The sequence below is a fragment of the Suricata suricatta genome, chromosome 4 (assembly GCF_006229205.1).
Source record: "Suricata suricatta isolate VVHF042 chromosome 4, meerkat_22Aug2017_6uvM2_HiC, whole genome shotgun sequence".
NCBI classification, from domain to species: Eukaryota; Metazoa; Chordata; class Mammalia; order Carnivora; family Herpestidae; genus Suricata; species Suricata suricatta.
The window spans coordinates 89892053-89908040 of record NC_043703.1 but is presented as its reverse complement, the minus strand read 5'-3'; the positions used below and the strand labels follow the sequence as shown (position 1 = coordinate 89908040).

The 15988-nt window shown below is 47.8% G+C and overlaps 2 protein-coding genes across 9 annotated transcripts in view; one reads left to right on the top strand and one right to left on the bottom strand.

Annotated features, from left to right (window-relative positions):
* Nucleotides 1–610: 610 nt before the first annotated feature.
* Nucleotides 611–2218, top strand: OXER1 (oxoeicosanoid receptor 1). Its single transcript, XM_029936215.1, has one exon. It carries the CDS (start codon nucleotides 702–704, stop codon nucleotides 1839–1841), a length of 1140 nt encoding a protein of 379 aa, XP_029792075.1. The 5' UTR covers nucleotides 611–701; the 3' UTR covers nucleotides 1842–2218.
* A 4325-nt stretch (nucleotides 2219–6543) lies between these two features.
* Nucleotides 6544–15988, bottom strand: part of KANSL3 (KAT8 regulatory NSL complex subunit 3) — a 46869-nt gene continuing 37424 nt past the window's right edge. For all 8 annotated transcript variants that reach the window (XM_029937225.1, XM_029937226.1, XM_029937227.1 and 5 more), the window contains one exon: nucleotides 6544–9073. In XM_029937225.1, the coding sequence (XP_029793085.1) occupies nucleotides 9053–9073 (21 nt within the window). In that variant the 3' untranslated portion in view covers nucleotides 6544–9052. The remainder of the gene's footprint in view (nucleotides 9074–15988) is intronic.

Here is a 15988-nt window from a genome sequence, read left to right as displayed (position 1 = left end):
GCCTGTGGGAGGTATTTCATCCTGTACTCGGACTTTGGACCATCGGGAACCTGGGAGTAACTACAGCTGGCAGAGCACAGCAGGCTTGTTCCACGACGCCGTGAACACCATGGTCAAAGTATTGGCTGGACTGCCCCCCTCACTCTCCTGGGCCGATGTTCTGTTAGCACCACACTCCCTGCTGCCAGAGCTGGTGAGGGCAGGGAGGTGACCACCCAGTCTGTGTGTAATGAGGTGGGGAGCTGGAGTCCAGGGTGGCCTGCATGACCCTGAGCTATGGGTGCCAGGACCAGCTCCAGCCTTCAGGCAAGCAAATGTCTGAACCCTCAGAGCTGTGAACATGTTTTCCCACCTCACCCCAGCTGGATCTCCATCTCCCCCCGCCACCCCCCACTAAGTCCTGCTCTCCTCCCCTGCCCAGGGCAGCACAGATCCCCCCATCCCCCTTCAGAGACCTTGTGGCCAGGTCACTGGTGTGGGGGGGGAGGGAGGAGGGAGGAGGGCGGGCTGCAGGGGTGGGCGGAGCCTGCAAACAGGAAAGCTGGGTGTTTCTCAGGGCTGCAAGGATGCTGATGAAAATCCCAGGATATTGAGTCATTGTGGTGGCCAGCTAATAGTCAGCATCATTTGGTTTGCCCTGAACACTCATGCAGCGGTAGAAAGACTAGAAACTTCTCTCCGGTCCATGGCCTAAACAGCCCATGGAATCTCATAACCTGAGCTCTTCCTCTTCCTTCCTTTCCCTCCCTCCCTCCACTCTCCCTGCCTCCCTCCCTCCATCCCTCTCCTCCTCTCCCTTTGCCTTCACTACAGACTGGGGGGCACCTGGAGAGGCCTTGGCTCCCTGCCACCCGGCCTCCTCCCCCACAGTGTCTACCTTCCTGGCTCCAGTCTTGGGTGTGGAGTTTGTCCTGGGCCTGCTAGGGAACAGCTTGGCACTCTTCATCTTCTGCTTCCACACGCGGCCCTGGACGTCCAATACGGTGTTCCTGGTCAGCCTGGTCATTGCCGACTTTCTCCTGATCACCAACCTGCCCCTTCGTGTGGACTACTACTTCCAGCACGAGATCTGGCGCTTCGGGCCCACTGTCTGCAATGTCAACCTCTTCCTGCTGTCCACCAACCGCTCGGCCAGCGTGGTCTTTCTCACGGCCATCGCACTCAACCGCTACCTGAAGGTGGTGCGGCCCCACCACGTGCTGAGCCGGGCCTCCGTGTGGGCAGCCGCCAGGGTGGCCGGGGGGCTCTGGGTGGGCATCCTGCTCCTCAACGTACACCTGCTCCTGACTGCCCATACCAACCACTCCTGCCTCAGTTACCAGCTGGGCACGAACACCTCTGCCTCACTCCGCTGGCACCAGGCACTGTTCGTGTTGGAATTCTTCTTGCCACTGGCACTCATCCTCTTCGCCATCGTGAGCATTGGGCTCACCATCCGGCGCCGCAACCTGAGTGGGCAGGCGGGCCCACGGAGGGCCGTGCGCATGCTGGCCGTGGTGGTAGCCGTCTACGTCATCTGCTTCCTACCCAGTATCATCTTCGGCATGGCTTCCATGGTGGCCTTCCGCCTGCGGGCCTGCCACAGCCTCGACATCTGCTCGCAGCTCTTCCATGGCTCCCTGGCCTTCACCTACCTCAACAGTGTTCTGGACCCTGTGCTCTACTGCTTCTCAAGCCCCAACTTCCTCCGCCAGGTCCAGGCCCTGCTGGGCCTCGGCCAGAGCTGGCAGGGCCCAGGCAGTGATGAGAGTTCCTACCAGCCTTCCACTCGGCGCCAGGAGGCCTCTAGGAAGGCAAAGGCTACAGAGAAGCTGCAGGCAGAGGTCTCATTGGAGTCATAAGGCCCCTCCCAGGACAGGGGGTTTACAGTGCTGTGGAAGTAAGGATGGCCAGGCCCCAACCCGCAGGGATAAGGTCACTCCCTGGACTGTTGCCAGCTCAGGGCCAGTTGGGTGACAGGGAAAGAAAAGAGTCTTGACCTTACAGAGCAGTGAGTCCTGAATGATGTCCCCAGAGCACAGGAGAGGGCACCATGGCATGTGGAGACAGTCAGGAGCTGTAACAGACAGCTCCACCCCAGACAAAGTGCCACATAGCTGCCCAGTCCAGGGGCCAGAGTGTGAGAGCACAGGTCTTGCTTTAGAGATTGGGCCTCCGCATTTTCTCTTAATCTCATTTGCCCCTTTCAATGCTAATAAACTTCTTTTTGAAAATGCAAGCTTGCCTCAGCTGTTCTAAGGAAAACCTAATGTCTTTGGGTCCATCTGGCCCTGAGGTCAGTAGAGTTCCAGGTAAGTGCCCCAAGATGCAGGGAGACTCAAGGGGACACGGTGGGGAAGCCATCTGGGGCACCATCCTTTCACATTGCTCCTGGGGCTCTGGGATGTCCTTCAAGGCAGAATGCTTCTCTGGGTCAAGGGAAGGGCAGCTTGTCTGGATCCCCCGGAGACTCCTGCTCCTCTCTAGCCTCAGCACTCCTTCTGCCATCCTTGAGGTCTCGTACAAAGCACCAAGGGCCAAGTCCTGCTCTCCCCTGGAACAACGAGGAGATCTTCCACCTTGGAAGTTACCCACTTCATCCAGGTCAGGCTCCTAGCTCAGCTCGGGCTCCGCCTGCCCCACCCCGAAGGGCTTCCCTCGGCCCCAGCTACCCGTCCCTGGCCTTGGAAACTGTGGTTGTCGCTACTCTGCCAGGACAGGACCCTGGGTGAGGATAGGGGCCGCAGAGTCACCAGAGCTGGCTCAGAGCCCTCTCCCAGAACCAAAGCCACCTCGCCCACCTCCATCCTTTTTTCTGCTCAGTATGCCTGTGGTCAGTGTCTGAAACCAGCTGGGCTAACCCATCCATTTGCCTGGCCCCCCCAGGCACAAGATGTATACCTGGCATGAATTAGGGTTTTTGGCAGGGAAGGGGGGGTTTGTCCACAGGGGAAGTCACTCTTTGACTGGTAACTGCTTTTAGGACAAATTCCTAAAATATTTATGGAGACCCAATCTGCATTTTCTACTCTGATCTCCTAACTGTACCCTGGGAAAGCAAGAAGTTTTCTAATCTAGGTTGGGGGAGGGTGAGGCATTACCTTCAAAGTCTCCAAGGGGTTACTCAGAGGTCAGTAGGGTCCCAAATATGCACCACCTGAACCTTGTGTGTCTCCAGCCCCTGCTACCTCAGAACAACAAACACACATGCACCTCCCTGCTGCAGGGACAGAAGAGGCTGGAACTGGTTCTCCATTCATCACCTTACCCACGGGCCTCTAGACTTTAGGTATAGGGTCTGATGAATGGGACCAAATCCCCTCTCCTTAATTCCCTTTGGAGTGTTAATCCAAGTCTAACCCTCTCATATCACAGATAGGGACACTCTCCCTCTGCTAAGTCTTCAGAAATGACGGCCAAAGCCTAGGAGTCACTCATGCCTGGGCAGGGAGGCATCTAGGAGCAATGCAGATGTTGGGGTGGGAGACAGGGAACATGTGAGATGGAGGGAGGTGGCCTGGGGGACAATCGGTTGGCTGGATACTGGAACCAATCTCCCTGGTGTATCTCCAGCTCTCTTTCCTTTTCTGAAAAGACCAGCTGCTCTCATAAACCCAGAGAAACAGAGAACTCAAAATAAGGGTGTGCTGCTTGGACCCCTATGAGGTGGCTCCTCATGTGTCCCTGCCCTGCATGGCCCCCTGCTCCATATCTCCCTTATTGTTGCCTCTTTCACCCTCCTCGAGTCACTCCTAGGGACTCCCCGCCTTTCCACCCTCTGCCATTCAGGAAGAATGGGCCAAGACTGGCCCATCCCAACATCAGCCTGAGATCTGTAATTGCCAAGTCAGACTAGAGGCTGGGGACTGAGCACTTTCCCATGGAGCCCCACCCCTAGGGTGCTAACACACAGTGTATGCTGAATGCCAGGAACCTTCCCTCTGGTACCATCTCTTTCCATGTTTGTACCTGCCTGAGCACAGGGCTGTATGGGCAAGTGGGGCTCCATGTACCATTTCCTCCCTCTTCTCTTTGCTGACCCCTTCTCTACCCTACCATGTCCCCCCACCCTCAGCAACTGGGCTCACTCGCCCTGCTCCCCCTCCCAATTTAAGAGAGTAACCAAATGGTTCCCATGGCTTTCATGCAGTACTGTCTCTCCAGTTTGAGGAGTCCTAGGGTAGAGACCAGTCACAGAGTTTGGACCCCCTCCTAACCTGCCCAGGATCCTCCCTGTCCCTCATCCTGACATCCAAGACTTTCCTCCCTGACAAACTGAGCCACCACACCTTTTGCAAGGCCCTCTCTACCTGGTGTCCCAGGGAGAGAAGTGGGGCTTCAGGCTGCCTCCACACTCCCTGCATGGAAGTCCTCCCTGGTCCTAGCCATAGTCCTGAATTAATTCATCTGTGAAATGGGAACAGTGATTTTGGCTTTCATCCAATTCCAGGGGTTGGAGATGGAAACAACTGACATGGCTGAGGGAGGAAGGCAATTACCACAAGGGGGGAGGAAGGAGGGGGAATGGAAAGGGATGAAGAGGAAGAAAGGAACGTGAACTGTGTTGAAGCGCAGAAGACTACAGGTGGGAGGGCAGAACCCATGGTGGTGTAAGGTCAGCTGGAGGAAGGCTGGTTAAAAATCCCATTTCCTAGAGGTGCCTTGCTGGCTCAGTCAGCTGGGTGACTTCAGCTCAGGCCACAATCTCATGGTCTGTGGGTCTGAGCCCCGCATCAAGCTCTGTGCTGACAACTTGAGAGCCTGGTGCCTGCTTTGGATCTCGTGTCTCCCTCTCTCTCTGCCTCTCCTCAGCTTGTGTTCTCTCTCAGTAATAAATAAATAAACCTAAAAAAGATCCCATTTCCTACATTTGGGTTCTAAATGGCTTTTTGGTCCCTGGGGTGAGCTACACTATTCAGTGTGAATTTGGAGAAATGCCTTCTCTTCTTTCTCCTAATGTCCCCTGAAAGATGAGCAAATGACATCCATGACTTGACTCTGGTGACTTGGGTGCAGGGGGAGGAGGGAAGGCAGAGCTGGGCTGATGACCCATAGCCACTCATCATCCAGCATTTACTGGGCTCCCACCAGGGGCCAGACACTAAGCTAGTGGCAGGTGATCTGACTCTGACCTTGAGCTCCTCCAGGCCAAGCCTGGGAGAGACTAATCTGCAGGTAGATCAAATGCAGCCCATGGCAGTTTAATCCAAGGTTTTGGAGGTAGCAAGTCACAGCCAGGAGCACAGTCAAAAGAGCTAACTGCCTGGTGTAAACAAGGTAATGGATGCAAGCTGAATCCTGAAAGATAAGGCAAATAACAACAGGAACGGCATCCCTGGCACAGGGTACAGCTCTGTGAAGAGCTGGCATGCAAGGGAAGATGAAGTCGCTGAGGTAAAAAAGAAAGTGGCCTACGAACAGAGTTAGGGACAGGCATGAAGGGAAGCTGAGCCACTAAGCACACCACATTCATAATGTGATCCAAAGACAGCCATCCACAGGGGGCTCCACAGTTGCAAAGTCCTGTGGCAGCAGGATCAAAAGTAGTCCCCTGCAGGAGCACGTCAGTTGAGGTACAAAGCAAGTAAGCATAACTATCAGGCTCCCTGTCTGTAAGAGTGCTTATTGAATCAATATGCCCTTTTAGAATTCATGTGGGTGGTGAATGATTTCTGTTTCTGGCAACCATTGATCCTAACTAAAACATACTTTCGAAAGGGCCATAAAAAGGTAATGAACATGTTTCTGCATAATTTACTATGACCCCATTCCTATACTCCTGAAATTTAAAGCAGCAACCATTTAAACAATCTAACCCTCATTTCTCACTTCATCTGACTCACCCAAGTCAGTGAGACCAAAGTTGGAAGGGAAAGAATGCACCGTTTCTACAAAGTATGGTAGCAAGATGAGCCCACATGTACAAGGACACTCCAAGTAGACTACCAGAACCATGGCTTCCACCCACAGAGGGTTCCAATGCTAAGTGGAGGAGCCTAGAATTCATGAACAGTTAGGAAGGTCCTCATAGATACTAGTTCACAAATAATCTGGAGGTTGGAATTCATGCATTCATCTCTAAGTCTTTATTTACTTATTGGAGGGGAGAGATGTATAGGATGTGCAAAGGATTTCAAACTCTCACGACCCCGGGCAAGGGACCCCACTTACTGATTCTGGCCCAGCCAAGAGCCCCACCACAGCCATAGCAATCACATCAGGCCTGGTGGGAAGTTAACAGAAGAGCCACATGAAAGCAAAGCTATCATCTCACCTCCCGGGCTAATGTCCATTTCCATGTCCCATCTCAGAACCCCAGCACAGTGCAGAGAACAGACAAGAGGTGACAGACTGCCTGCATTCTAGTTCTAATTACGCCACTTCCTGCTGTGAATTCTCTGTGCCTATTTCCTCACCTGTAAAAAAGGAAATTACAGTACCCACCTCATGGCACCAGGCATCTGAGAGATGATCGCTGGCATTACCACACTATCTTAGCTTTTATTTTCTGTGCCACTTCACTGAGTGGTTATCAGAATAAATGAGAAGCCAACTGAAAACAAGTTGAAGAAATCCAAATTTGCTTTTATTTTCTTTTTGTTTTTGCTAATTTAAGAATGAACCGTGATAGCGGCTCAACTCTATAACCCACCCAGCCCAAGATTATTCTAGTGGTGGGGCCAAGAACAGCTCGAAAATCTCCCCTCATCAATGACCTCTTCTTAAAGCACAAGGACATCTTCCATAGGGCATCAACATGCACCTGTCATGTTGAATGTCAAGAACTGAACTAAAGCCTTCTTGATCCTTCTACATTCTCAGCCAGTAGTACTGCCTTCCGAGGTTAAGGACTCTAGGTCTGATATGTGATAAGTGGAGGAAAGCTTCTGTTCACATTTTGAGAAGAGTAGGTGCAGAAGTGTGGAGTTGAAGACCGTGACTCTCTGGACTTCAACCTCTCCTTTAGTCTGTACCTCCAAAGTGAAATGTTCTCACAACTCCCCTTTCCAAGCTTGGCTTTCTTCAAGGTATATAACCAAAGCGTCAGGAAGTCATCCAGGGGAAGCATACGAGGGTTTACACAAATGCAGGACAATGCATTAGTTTTTCCTGGGCCAGCAACTTTCAGGAGCAACCCCTCCAGCATTCTCCGGACTGTACTTCTAAGTCATGAATGGATTGTTCAGCATCCTCTGCTTGTTCTAAATGATTCCTAAAAGCTTCAGATAGTCTCACACAGTCTTACTGTCTTTGGTTCCTACTGGCATGTTATCCTACCTATAAAGCTACCAAACCCCTGACCCATGGATGCCTCTTTCAGATTTCATATCTTCCTCAAACTTACTAAATAAATCTCTAAAAGCAGTTACCTACCAGTTAATGCAAGAGTGAAGCCTAATATTGTGCAAATCACTGCTGAGACCAGCTCTGCAGGAGGCCAGGGAAGGAGGGCCTTGTTGGTCAAGAGGTTGTCTCCACGCCACCACAATCCCGCTCCCTGCCCACAGCACTCCTTTCTGCTTTGTCTCAGGCACACTGTGAACTGCCTCCTGCACACTGTATACTGCCTCCTGGTTGCCAGCAAGACTGGCAGGTGAAGCTGCTAGACTACATACAGGTGATCTGGTTTAAATAGATGCTGCACCGTGGGTCAGGACGCTGGGCCACAGCAACGGCATGCTGTGCGCCATCCTGCCTACTGATACTGAACAGAGTCAGAGTCACATCTGGGTTGCTCTACTTATTGACACCTTGGCTGGAAACTTTCTGGAGTACAGAAGGGTCGGGAGCCTGATCTGGAGGATAGGTATGATGCCGAATCTAAAACTACCTTGGCATACAAGTATTGTGAGGACGTAAGGAGGGCTCAGAACTTCATCTTCAGTGATCATTCTCCAGGGCTCAGGCTAGTACCAAGAGCCTAACACAGCAGTCAATGCCAATAACCTTCCCACTACTACGCAACAAGACAAGGAGCTGCCTGGAATGGAAACAGAAACACTAAAGCATTGCCTTCATTATCTTGATGCTTAAGCTTCCTGGGCCGGCAAGGCCAAGATGTTGACTTAGCCAGCTATCCCTGTTTCACCTCCAAGCACTGGAGATAGAAATTTCACGGGTTGGGGTTTCTTCCCTGTGACTTGGCAAATTCTGATTATCTCCATGTTGAACCAACAGTTCCTTAGGTACTAGGTGCAAAACCTCAAGCCCCAATCATTTTCTCCACAGGACTTACTGGCATATCCTTCAAGCCACTTCATTCGTTCCATTCCTCTTTTTCAGCCTTTCTGGACCTGCAGGTTTTCTGTACACAGGAACTGCCCAAAGCATGATGAAAAAAAGAAAGGGGCCAGCTTTCACCTCCTGGCCAACTTCTGCTCCCCACCATCTAGATTGGTCAAAGGGACTCAAAGATGACAGCCCAGTCCTCTTTGCCCTATCATGGGTTGCATTTAGGAGTTCCCAGGTCTCAGCAGGCTAACTCAGTATCCGACATGGTTCTTAAGAGGGAGCTGTGCTCACCCATGGCTGCTCAGTGAAAGTAACAGTTATGTCCAAAACGAGCCCTCTGTCCCTTCACAAATGTCAGCTGGCCAGGATGATCCCTCTCCTCTGCAAAGGGCTCTCAATCCTAACTCCCGAACAGCCCCAGACCATGTGGATGTCTCCTCCCAACTTGGCATGGGGGCAGCACAGACTTCCAAAAGGAACTCCTTTATTAAATGCAGTGAGCAGCCCAACACTGCTACGTGGGTCAAGTCACAGGTAATGCTGGAGAAGTGCCTCTGATTCACGCACGGCCAGATCTGCTGAGGAACCTGGGGATTCTGGGAACCAGACCCACAGATGCCAGAGGACAATGCTCCCTTTGCTGGTGCCATATCACCTAGCCTAATGGTTTCACAAGATCCAGAGGCCCATTCTGGAGACAGTTGGTAGGGAGGCAAAAATGGCGGTCTTAAGAGGTCTTCAGACAAGTGGACAGCTCAGCAGGACAGCATGTGTGTGCCCAGCGCTCACTATGCAGCAGCCATCACCAGCTTGGTAAAGGAGGACATATCACACAGCATCTTCAGGGCGCTGGAGGCAGGCGCTATGGCAGGAGGGAGGGAACAAGAGTCAAAACTTTGCTAGGTTAACACACCCAAACCCTGAAAATTTATTAAAAGAAGTCATTCTCAATGGGGAAAAAGCTGGATGTACAAGGACATATGTTCTAACAGCCAAGTGGTTACCAGAATGTGAACTCTGCAGTTAAGAGACCAACCTCAACCACTTTTTGGGGCAAGTGATGAATGCTAAGTCTCTTCTTCCTCATCTGTAAGACACAAGAACAGCCCCTCCTCCACAGGGATGTTATGAGATTAAATCAGACAATTTGAATAAAGCACCTTGAATATAACAGAAGTTCAACTACAAAGGTTGGCTCTTATTATTATGCATAAGGGCAGGAAGAGAATGCAGCAAAAAGGAAAGAGAAAATTGTTAAGGGTGATAGTGTTCAAGGAAGTTTTCCATGACTGTTCTGACAATATCAGTTTTTTAGATCTTGCCCATTTTTTAGTTGTTATGGAGGATGTCAAAAATTTTTGAGCCCTGTAGCTTAGAAAGAAAAAAGCAACGTAGAAAGTTGGCCATTTTTCATCATGGTTTTCCTCAGTTTTCTAGAAACTGCAAAACTCCTACAAGGTCTCTTAAGAATGCAGAAAAAAGGGGAAAACGGGAGGGCAGAGAAGAGGGAAATGAAGAAGGGTTTAACAATCAAAACTTAAAATGATCTGCCAGGGCACCTGGTGGGACAGTCGGTTAAGCCTCCAACTTCGGCTCAGGTCATGACCTTACATTGGTGAGTTCAAGCCCCGTATCAGGTTCTGTGCTGACAGCACAGAGCCTAGAGCCTGCTTCCAATTCTGTGTCTCCCTCTCTCTCTGACCCTCCCCACTCATGCTCTGTCTCTCTCTCTCTCTGTCTCAAAAATAAATAAAACATTAAAAAAAAAAAAAGGCTCTGCCTACAGTTGCTCACCCAGCCCAAAGGCAGGGCTGTGCACAGAGGGTTACTCTGTGTTGATTAGAGAGTCTGCTCTCCCAGCGGCTACTGCAAGGGCTGCAGGGCTGCCCCCTGGCTGGGCAGACCACCATGTGGCCAGAGAGGAGAGAGACCTTATAACCACAGGCAAGAGTCCATTCTCAGGACTCTGAGGCAAGGCACAACACCGCCTCTGTCGCTCTTCTTCCTCTGACAGTTTTTCAGCTGTTAAGAGTATATAAAAGTTTGGGTGCTTGGGTGGCTCAGACGGTTGGTTGAGTGTCCAATTTTGGCACAGTTCATTATCTCACAGCTCGTTAAGACTGAGCCCCGCAAAGGGCTCTCTCTGCTGTCAGCATGGAGCCTACCTCTCCCTGCTCCTCGCCCACTGGTTCTCTCTCAAAATAACTAAACTAAAAAAAAAAAAAAAAAAAGTACATAAGAGTCCAGTTCCATAAAAGAAACACAGAAATATTCATTGGTGCCAGAAACCAAAGAGATAATGAAGTATTTGCACAGACGTTGGAGAAGGCTAGCCAGTATTTACAATCTTTTTCTTTTTCATTCTATCCATAAATGCATTATGAACCTCAAAACCAAAAAAGGATTATTTTTTCAAATGTAAACACCATTATCACACATTAAAAGGTTAATAATTCCTTAGTATCAATAATTAATTACCCAGTGTTCAAATTTCCAGTTGTCTCATAAACATCATAAATGGGTGATTTCTCAATCTTTAAAAATTCAACTTCCCACAAAAGAAAACCAAAACCCAGAGAAGTAAGGTGATTTGCTCAGGATTACACAGCTGGCTAAAGACCAAGGGCCTGACCCACAGCCCACTGCTTGCTCTGATATCACACGGTCTGGCAGTGTGAACACTGAGGTAATCATTAGAAGTTTTCAAGTCAGCAAGTCTTAATCTAATAATGTGCCCTTTCTCTGAAAGAAAAGAATCACCACTAAAACCCTCCTAGTAATCATACACTCATTTTACTGGGATAAAAAGTAAGCTCTCAAATACTATCAGGTAGAAGTCAGATGTTGATCTTTATTCTGTGCTTCAATTTAGCCATGGAAAATGATTCTCAATGGGCTCTATCTAGCCTCTTCTCAACACTAACTAGCTCCCCCAGGCTGCAGCAAGCTGAAGAGAACCACTCATAGAGGAGGAGGTATCACATGGTGGGGATATGCATTCTAGCTGGGCATCAATGTGGTATCAACAAAGGTTAAGACTGCCTGATAATAGACCCAAAGGGTTTTAAAGATAATTTCTATCACACTATCAAGGAACTCATAATTTCTGTGCATTATAAATGTATTTAGAATAGGAGAGGGGCACCTGGGTGGCTCAGTTGGTTAAGCATCTGACTTCAGATCAAGTCATGATCTCATCAGGTATGGGTTCGAGCCCCACATCCAGCTCTGTGCTGACAGCTCAGAGCCTGGAGCCTACTCTGGATTCTGCGTCTCCCTCTCTGCCTTCCCCTGCTCGCATTCTGTCTCTCTCAAAAATAAATAAACATTTAAAAAAATTTTTTTAAAGAATAGGAAAAAACATGCTTCCATCTAAATCTATAAGGATAGATTTACCCCCTTTACACAACTGGACAAGGAAAGCACACACATAAAAGCAGGAGTGGATGGGAAGAAAACTATAGGCTCATCTCACTAATAAACACAGAGGCCAAAATCCTAAGTAAAATAAAAGCAAATCAAAAGTGTAGACATGCTTTTCCTCTGAAACACTTGGCTTCTTTTTTTTATTTCTTGTCCTCTTTTGATAGGGTCTTGTCTCCTACATGCGCACACTATAAACAGGCTGGGACGTATGCACAAAAATAACAGGACATACTGAACCATCTACTGAACGTGGACTCTAGATAATCTGACATTAGGAAATCAATTAAAGTAATTCGTCTTTTTAAGTAACTCAGAGGAAATGTTTATGCTCACTCATCTCATTTGATTCCAAAACGGCAATGAACAAAATTCAAAACCCATTACTTATCAAGAAAAAGGAAGAGTAATGGTAGCAAACTAGAAATATTCTGGACACTTCATTAATTGGAGGACATGCATTATTAAGCAATTTCATTAAGCTAGTGTGAGAACAGATGAGTCACAGGTACAAAAATGCCCAGATATATGTAGTAATCAAGAATGTGAGAGCAGCAGATTTCAAACAGAGAGGAAGGATAAATGGACTCTTCAATATAGGTCCTTACTTCACTTAGCACTGAAAAATAAATTTCAAGTGGACTGAAAAACTAAAGGTAAACAAATGCATTATAAGACAACACAGAGTTTCAGTATAGGATAATGGAAAGTTCTAGACATGAATGGTGACGATGGCTGCATAGCAATGTAAATGTACTAATGTCACTGAACAGTATGCCTAAAGCTTAAAATAGGGCAAAATTATAAACTGTACCTATATATTTTACAATTAAAAAATAAAATATAAAAAAACACAAAAAGATTATATCCTTGCAATGGGAAGAGCTTTCTTACGACACAAAACATTGGAGCTATAAAGGGAAAGATCTGAAGATTTTGCTATGTAAAAAAAGTTTTTTAATGTTTATTTATTTTTGAGAGAGAGAGCATGAGTGAGAGGGACAGGAATAGAGAGATAGCAAGGGAGACAGAGGATTTGAAGTGGGTTCTGTGCTGATAGCAGCAAGCCTGATGTGGGGCTTGAATTCACAAACCATGAGATCATGACCTGAGCTCAAGTCTGATGCTCAACTGACGGAGCCACCCAGGTGTCCCACTATGTAAACATTTTTAATGTAAAATAAAAGATTCTAAAACAAATGTCAAAAAACAAGCACTTTCAACAGAAAGAAAAAAAAAGAGAGAAGCAGTTGACTGAAGTATATACAGCTTGTATAACAGATAAAGGACTGGGGCAACTAGATGGCTCAGTCAATTCAGCATCTGATTTTGGCTCAGGCCAGGATCTCGCGGTCCATGGGTTCAAGGTCCACATCGGGCTCTGTGTCTTACAGCTCAGAGCCTGGAGCCTGCTTCAGATTCTATGTCTCCCTCTCTCTGCCCCTCCCCTGCTCATGCACGCTCTCTCTAAAATAAATATTAAAAAACTTTTTAAATACAGGATTAATATCTGAATGTATAAGGTTGTTATATATCAAAGTAGAGACAGATTATGATGAGTAATTCATAAAAGACATAACCTCATCAGGAATCAGGAAAACATACATGTAAAAAATTTCACTTCACTCATCAAATTAATAAATTAAATTAAAAATACTGATTTCCATAACTGCTAAAGGCATAGGAAAATAGTTATTCTCATCATTGTGGCTTTAACTGTAACCAGCAGAACCTCTGAAAGGCAACGAGGCAGCAGCTAGCCAGGTATCAGATGCATATGCCCTCCACTACTGGTCTCTAGGCTGGAAAGCTCCTAAATGCACACAAAATCCAAGAGCAAGGGTGTTCACTGAACCATTATTTTCTGTATCAGAAACAAAACAGCTCAACTCTATCTAGCAGGAAGTGGTGAAATACACGTTCATATATCCACCAATGAAACATGAGGTAGCAACTGACAAGAAGTAGAAAGGTCTCTATGTAACCCCCAGGGAAACATGTCACAACACGTGTTGTAAACAAAGGGCAGTTACAAAATAGTCCATATTCTGTGATCCCACTTTTGTCAAAAAAGTAAAATAAGATAACGTACTTTGTATAGCAAGAGAAATCTAGGAGAATGCATAGATCAAGCTACTAGTGGATATCAGCTAGAGTGGTATCATGAGAAATTTTCACTTTCTAAATTGCATTATTTCTGTGATGTTTGAATTATTTAAAATAAACACATTTCTGTAATTGAAAACACAAGGAATAAAAATAAAATTTTTTTTTAAAAACGCCTCCATTTTTCTGCCAAAACGGCAGGGAGGGGTAACTATGATCCCAATGAATGCCAGGTAACAATCTCTGCACAGTATTTGCCTCTAAAAAGGAAGAGGCAGAAGATCATCTAGAACCGTTGGGTCCTGTCAAGTGCCAATAGGAGCCCGCCTCCACTTCCTGGGCAGGGCTGGTGTAGTGGGAATGACGGGAACAGGGCCAGTCCTTCTGTGACGGCAGCCTGCACAGCACCCTCACCCACACGAGGGAAGGCCATGGCTGAAATGGTCAGTGCACACTTGAAGGAAAGCACGCTCAACACTGGACTCCAGCTATTTTTTTCATTCGCCTCTGATCTCTGGGTAGTTCTCAATCATGACGTAAGATTAAAAACATTTCTCGTGAGAAGGTCACAATAGAAATCAGACCAGCTACAACGAACTGCTGGTGACTTGTGGGTAAGAGCTATAGAAATCTAGTGTGTCCTTGGGTCACCTGGGTGGCTCTGTCAGTTAAGTGTCCGACTTCAGCTCAGGTCATGATCTCACCATCTGTGGGTTCGAGCCCTGCATCAGGCTCTGTGCTGACAGCTCAGAGCCTGGAACCTGCTTCAGACTCTGTGTGTCTCTCTCTCTCCCTCCCCCGCTTGTACTCTGTCTCTCTCTCAAAAATAAAAAACATTAAAAAAAAAAAAAGAGTCTTTTAATGGGGCAAGATGGCAGAGAAGGGAGCTCTGTAGTCTTTGCCCGCCCTCATCTATTAAACTGAGAAGGACTGAAGGGAAAATAGTCTGATCTACAAGAGTGAGTGGAGAACATACAGACTCCAGAAAGAAGACAACCCCAAAGATGCCTGAATGAGTACGAACTGGGGAAATTAAAAAAAAAAAAAAAGGGCTGGTCCAGAGGTGTGGAGGGGAGGGAACCCCAGGCTAACGCAGGGAAAGCAGGCAGTGCCCCAGAGAGACAAGGGGAAGAGAAAGAGAGACTGAAAACGCTCATAGAACGGTCTCTAGAGAAGAGATAAAGAACTTGACCAGGATGAAGAGCGATATTGTCACCCCATATATAAACACTGGGCGCGGGGAGAGAAATCCATCCCATCTAGCTGGCGAATCCTTCCTTGGGCTCAGCAGCAGCAGCACCAATTCCAGGTGGCACCAGGAGAAACTGCCCCTGCCCCCTCCCCCTGCGCGCTCCTGGCTGGGAGGGCGACTGCAAGTGGGAGCGCATCTCATCTCTGGGCGGAGAGGCGCCCATGCCATGTGGCACCAGGAGAGACAGCCCCTATCCCCTTCTCCTGTGCAACCCCGGTTGGGAGGCTGGACGCCATGGGGAGCTCATCTCAGCTCTGGGTGGTAGCATTAAAGTGCATGGACTAGGATTTGGAAGTGAAGTAGAGATTGGAAAGTATGGCTTGGCTCACCCATGCCACTGGGAGATCGGACTCAAAAGAGTGCCTTGCAACTTTTGGTTCGAGCAGAGCTTGGGGTGCCACCATTCTTCTCCACGCAACCACCAAGCAGGGGCTCGGAGAGCAGCCCCTGAGACCCGACCTACCTACTCCAAACCATGCCCATCTGCACAGAAGAGCAGCCCTTTTTTTTTTCCTTTTTTTCCCTTTTCATCTTTTTTTTCTCTCGCCATTCAGATATATTTTCCCTTATCTCATTACTATCTTTCCCCTCACTGGTTATACGCTTTTAGACTGTCCATAGTCTTTTGTTGTCTCTGTTCCCCATCTTTTATTCTCTTCTTCTTTTCTTTCCTTTCCTTTCCTTCCTTTCTCCTTTTGGTTTTCTTATTAGTTTGATTTGTCTGTGTGTTTGCATGCTTTTGTGCCCTGTGTGTCTGTTTTCCTTTTCAGGGCTACCTCAAGAAACAAGCCAAAGTACACATGGTGGAGAGTCCCAAATATCGCTGAGTAGGGAAATAAAATAACCAAAGGCACAACGAGAGAAAACGAGAGACACCATTAAAAAACACTTCCTAAAATGACTGGCCATGGACAGTCAACGAGCCTCCTTTAACAGAGCAATACTAACAGGTGCACAAGGAGCTTTTAAAACTGACAAGAGACAAAACTAGCCAAA

Bases quoted from the DNA above. Each gene is read 5' to 3' on its own strand.
- OXER1 (XM_029936215.1), top strand. From the start codon at position 702: ATGGAATCTCATAACCTGAGCTCTTCCTCTTCCTTCCTTTCCCTCCCT.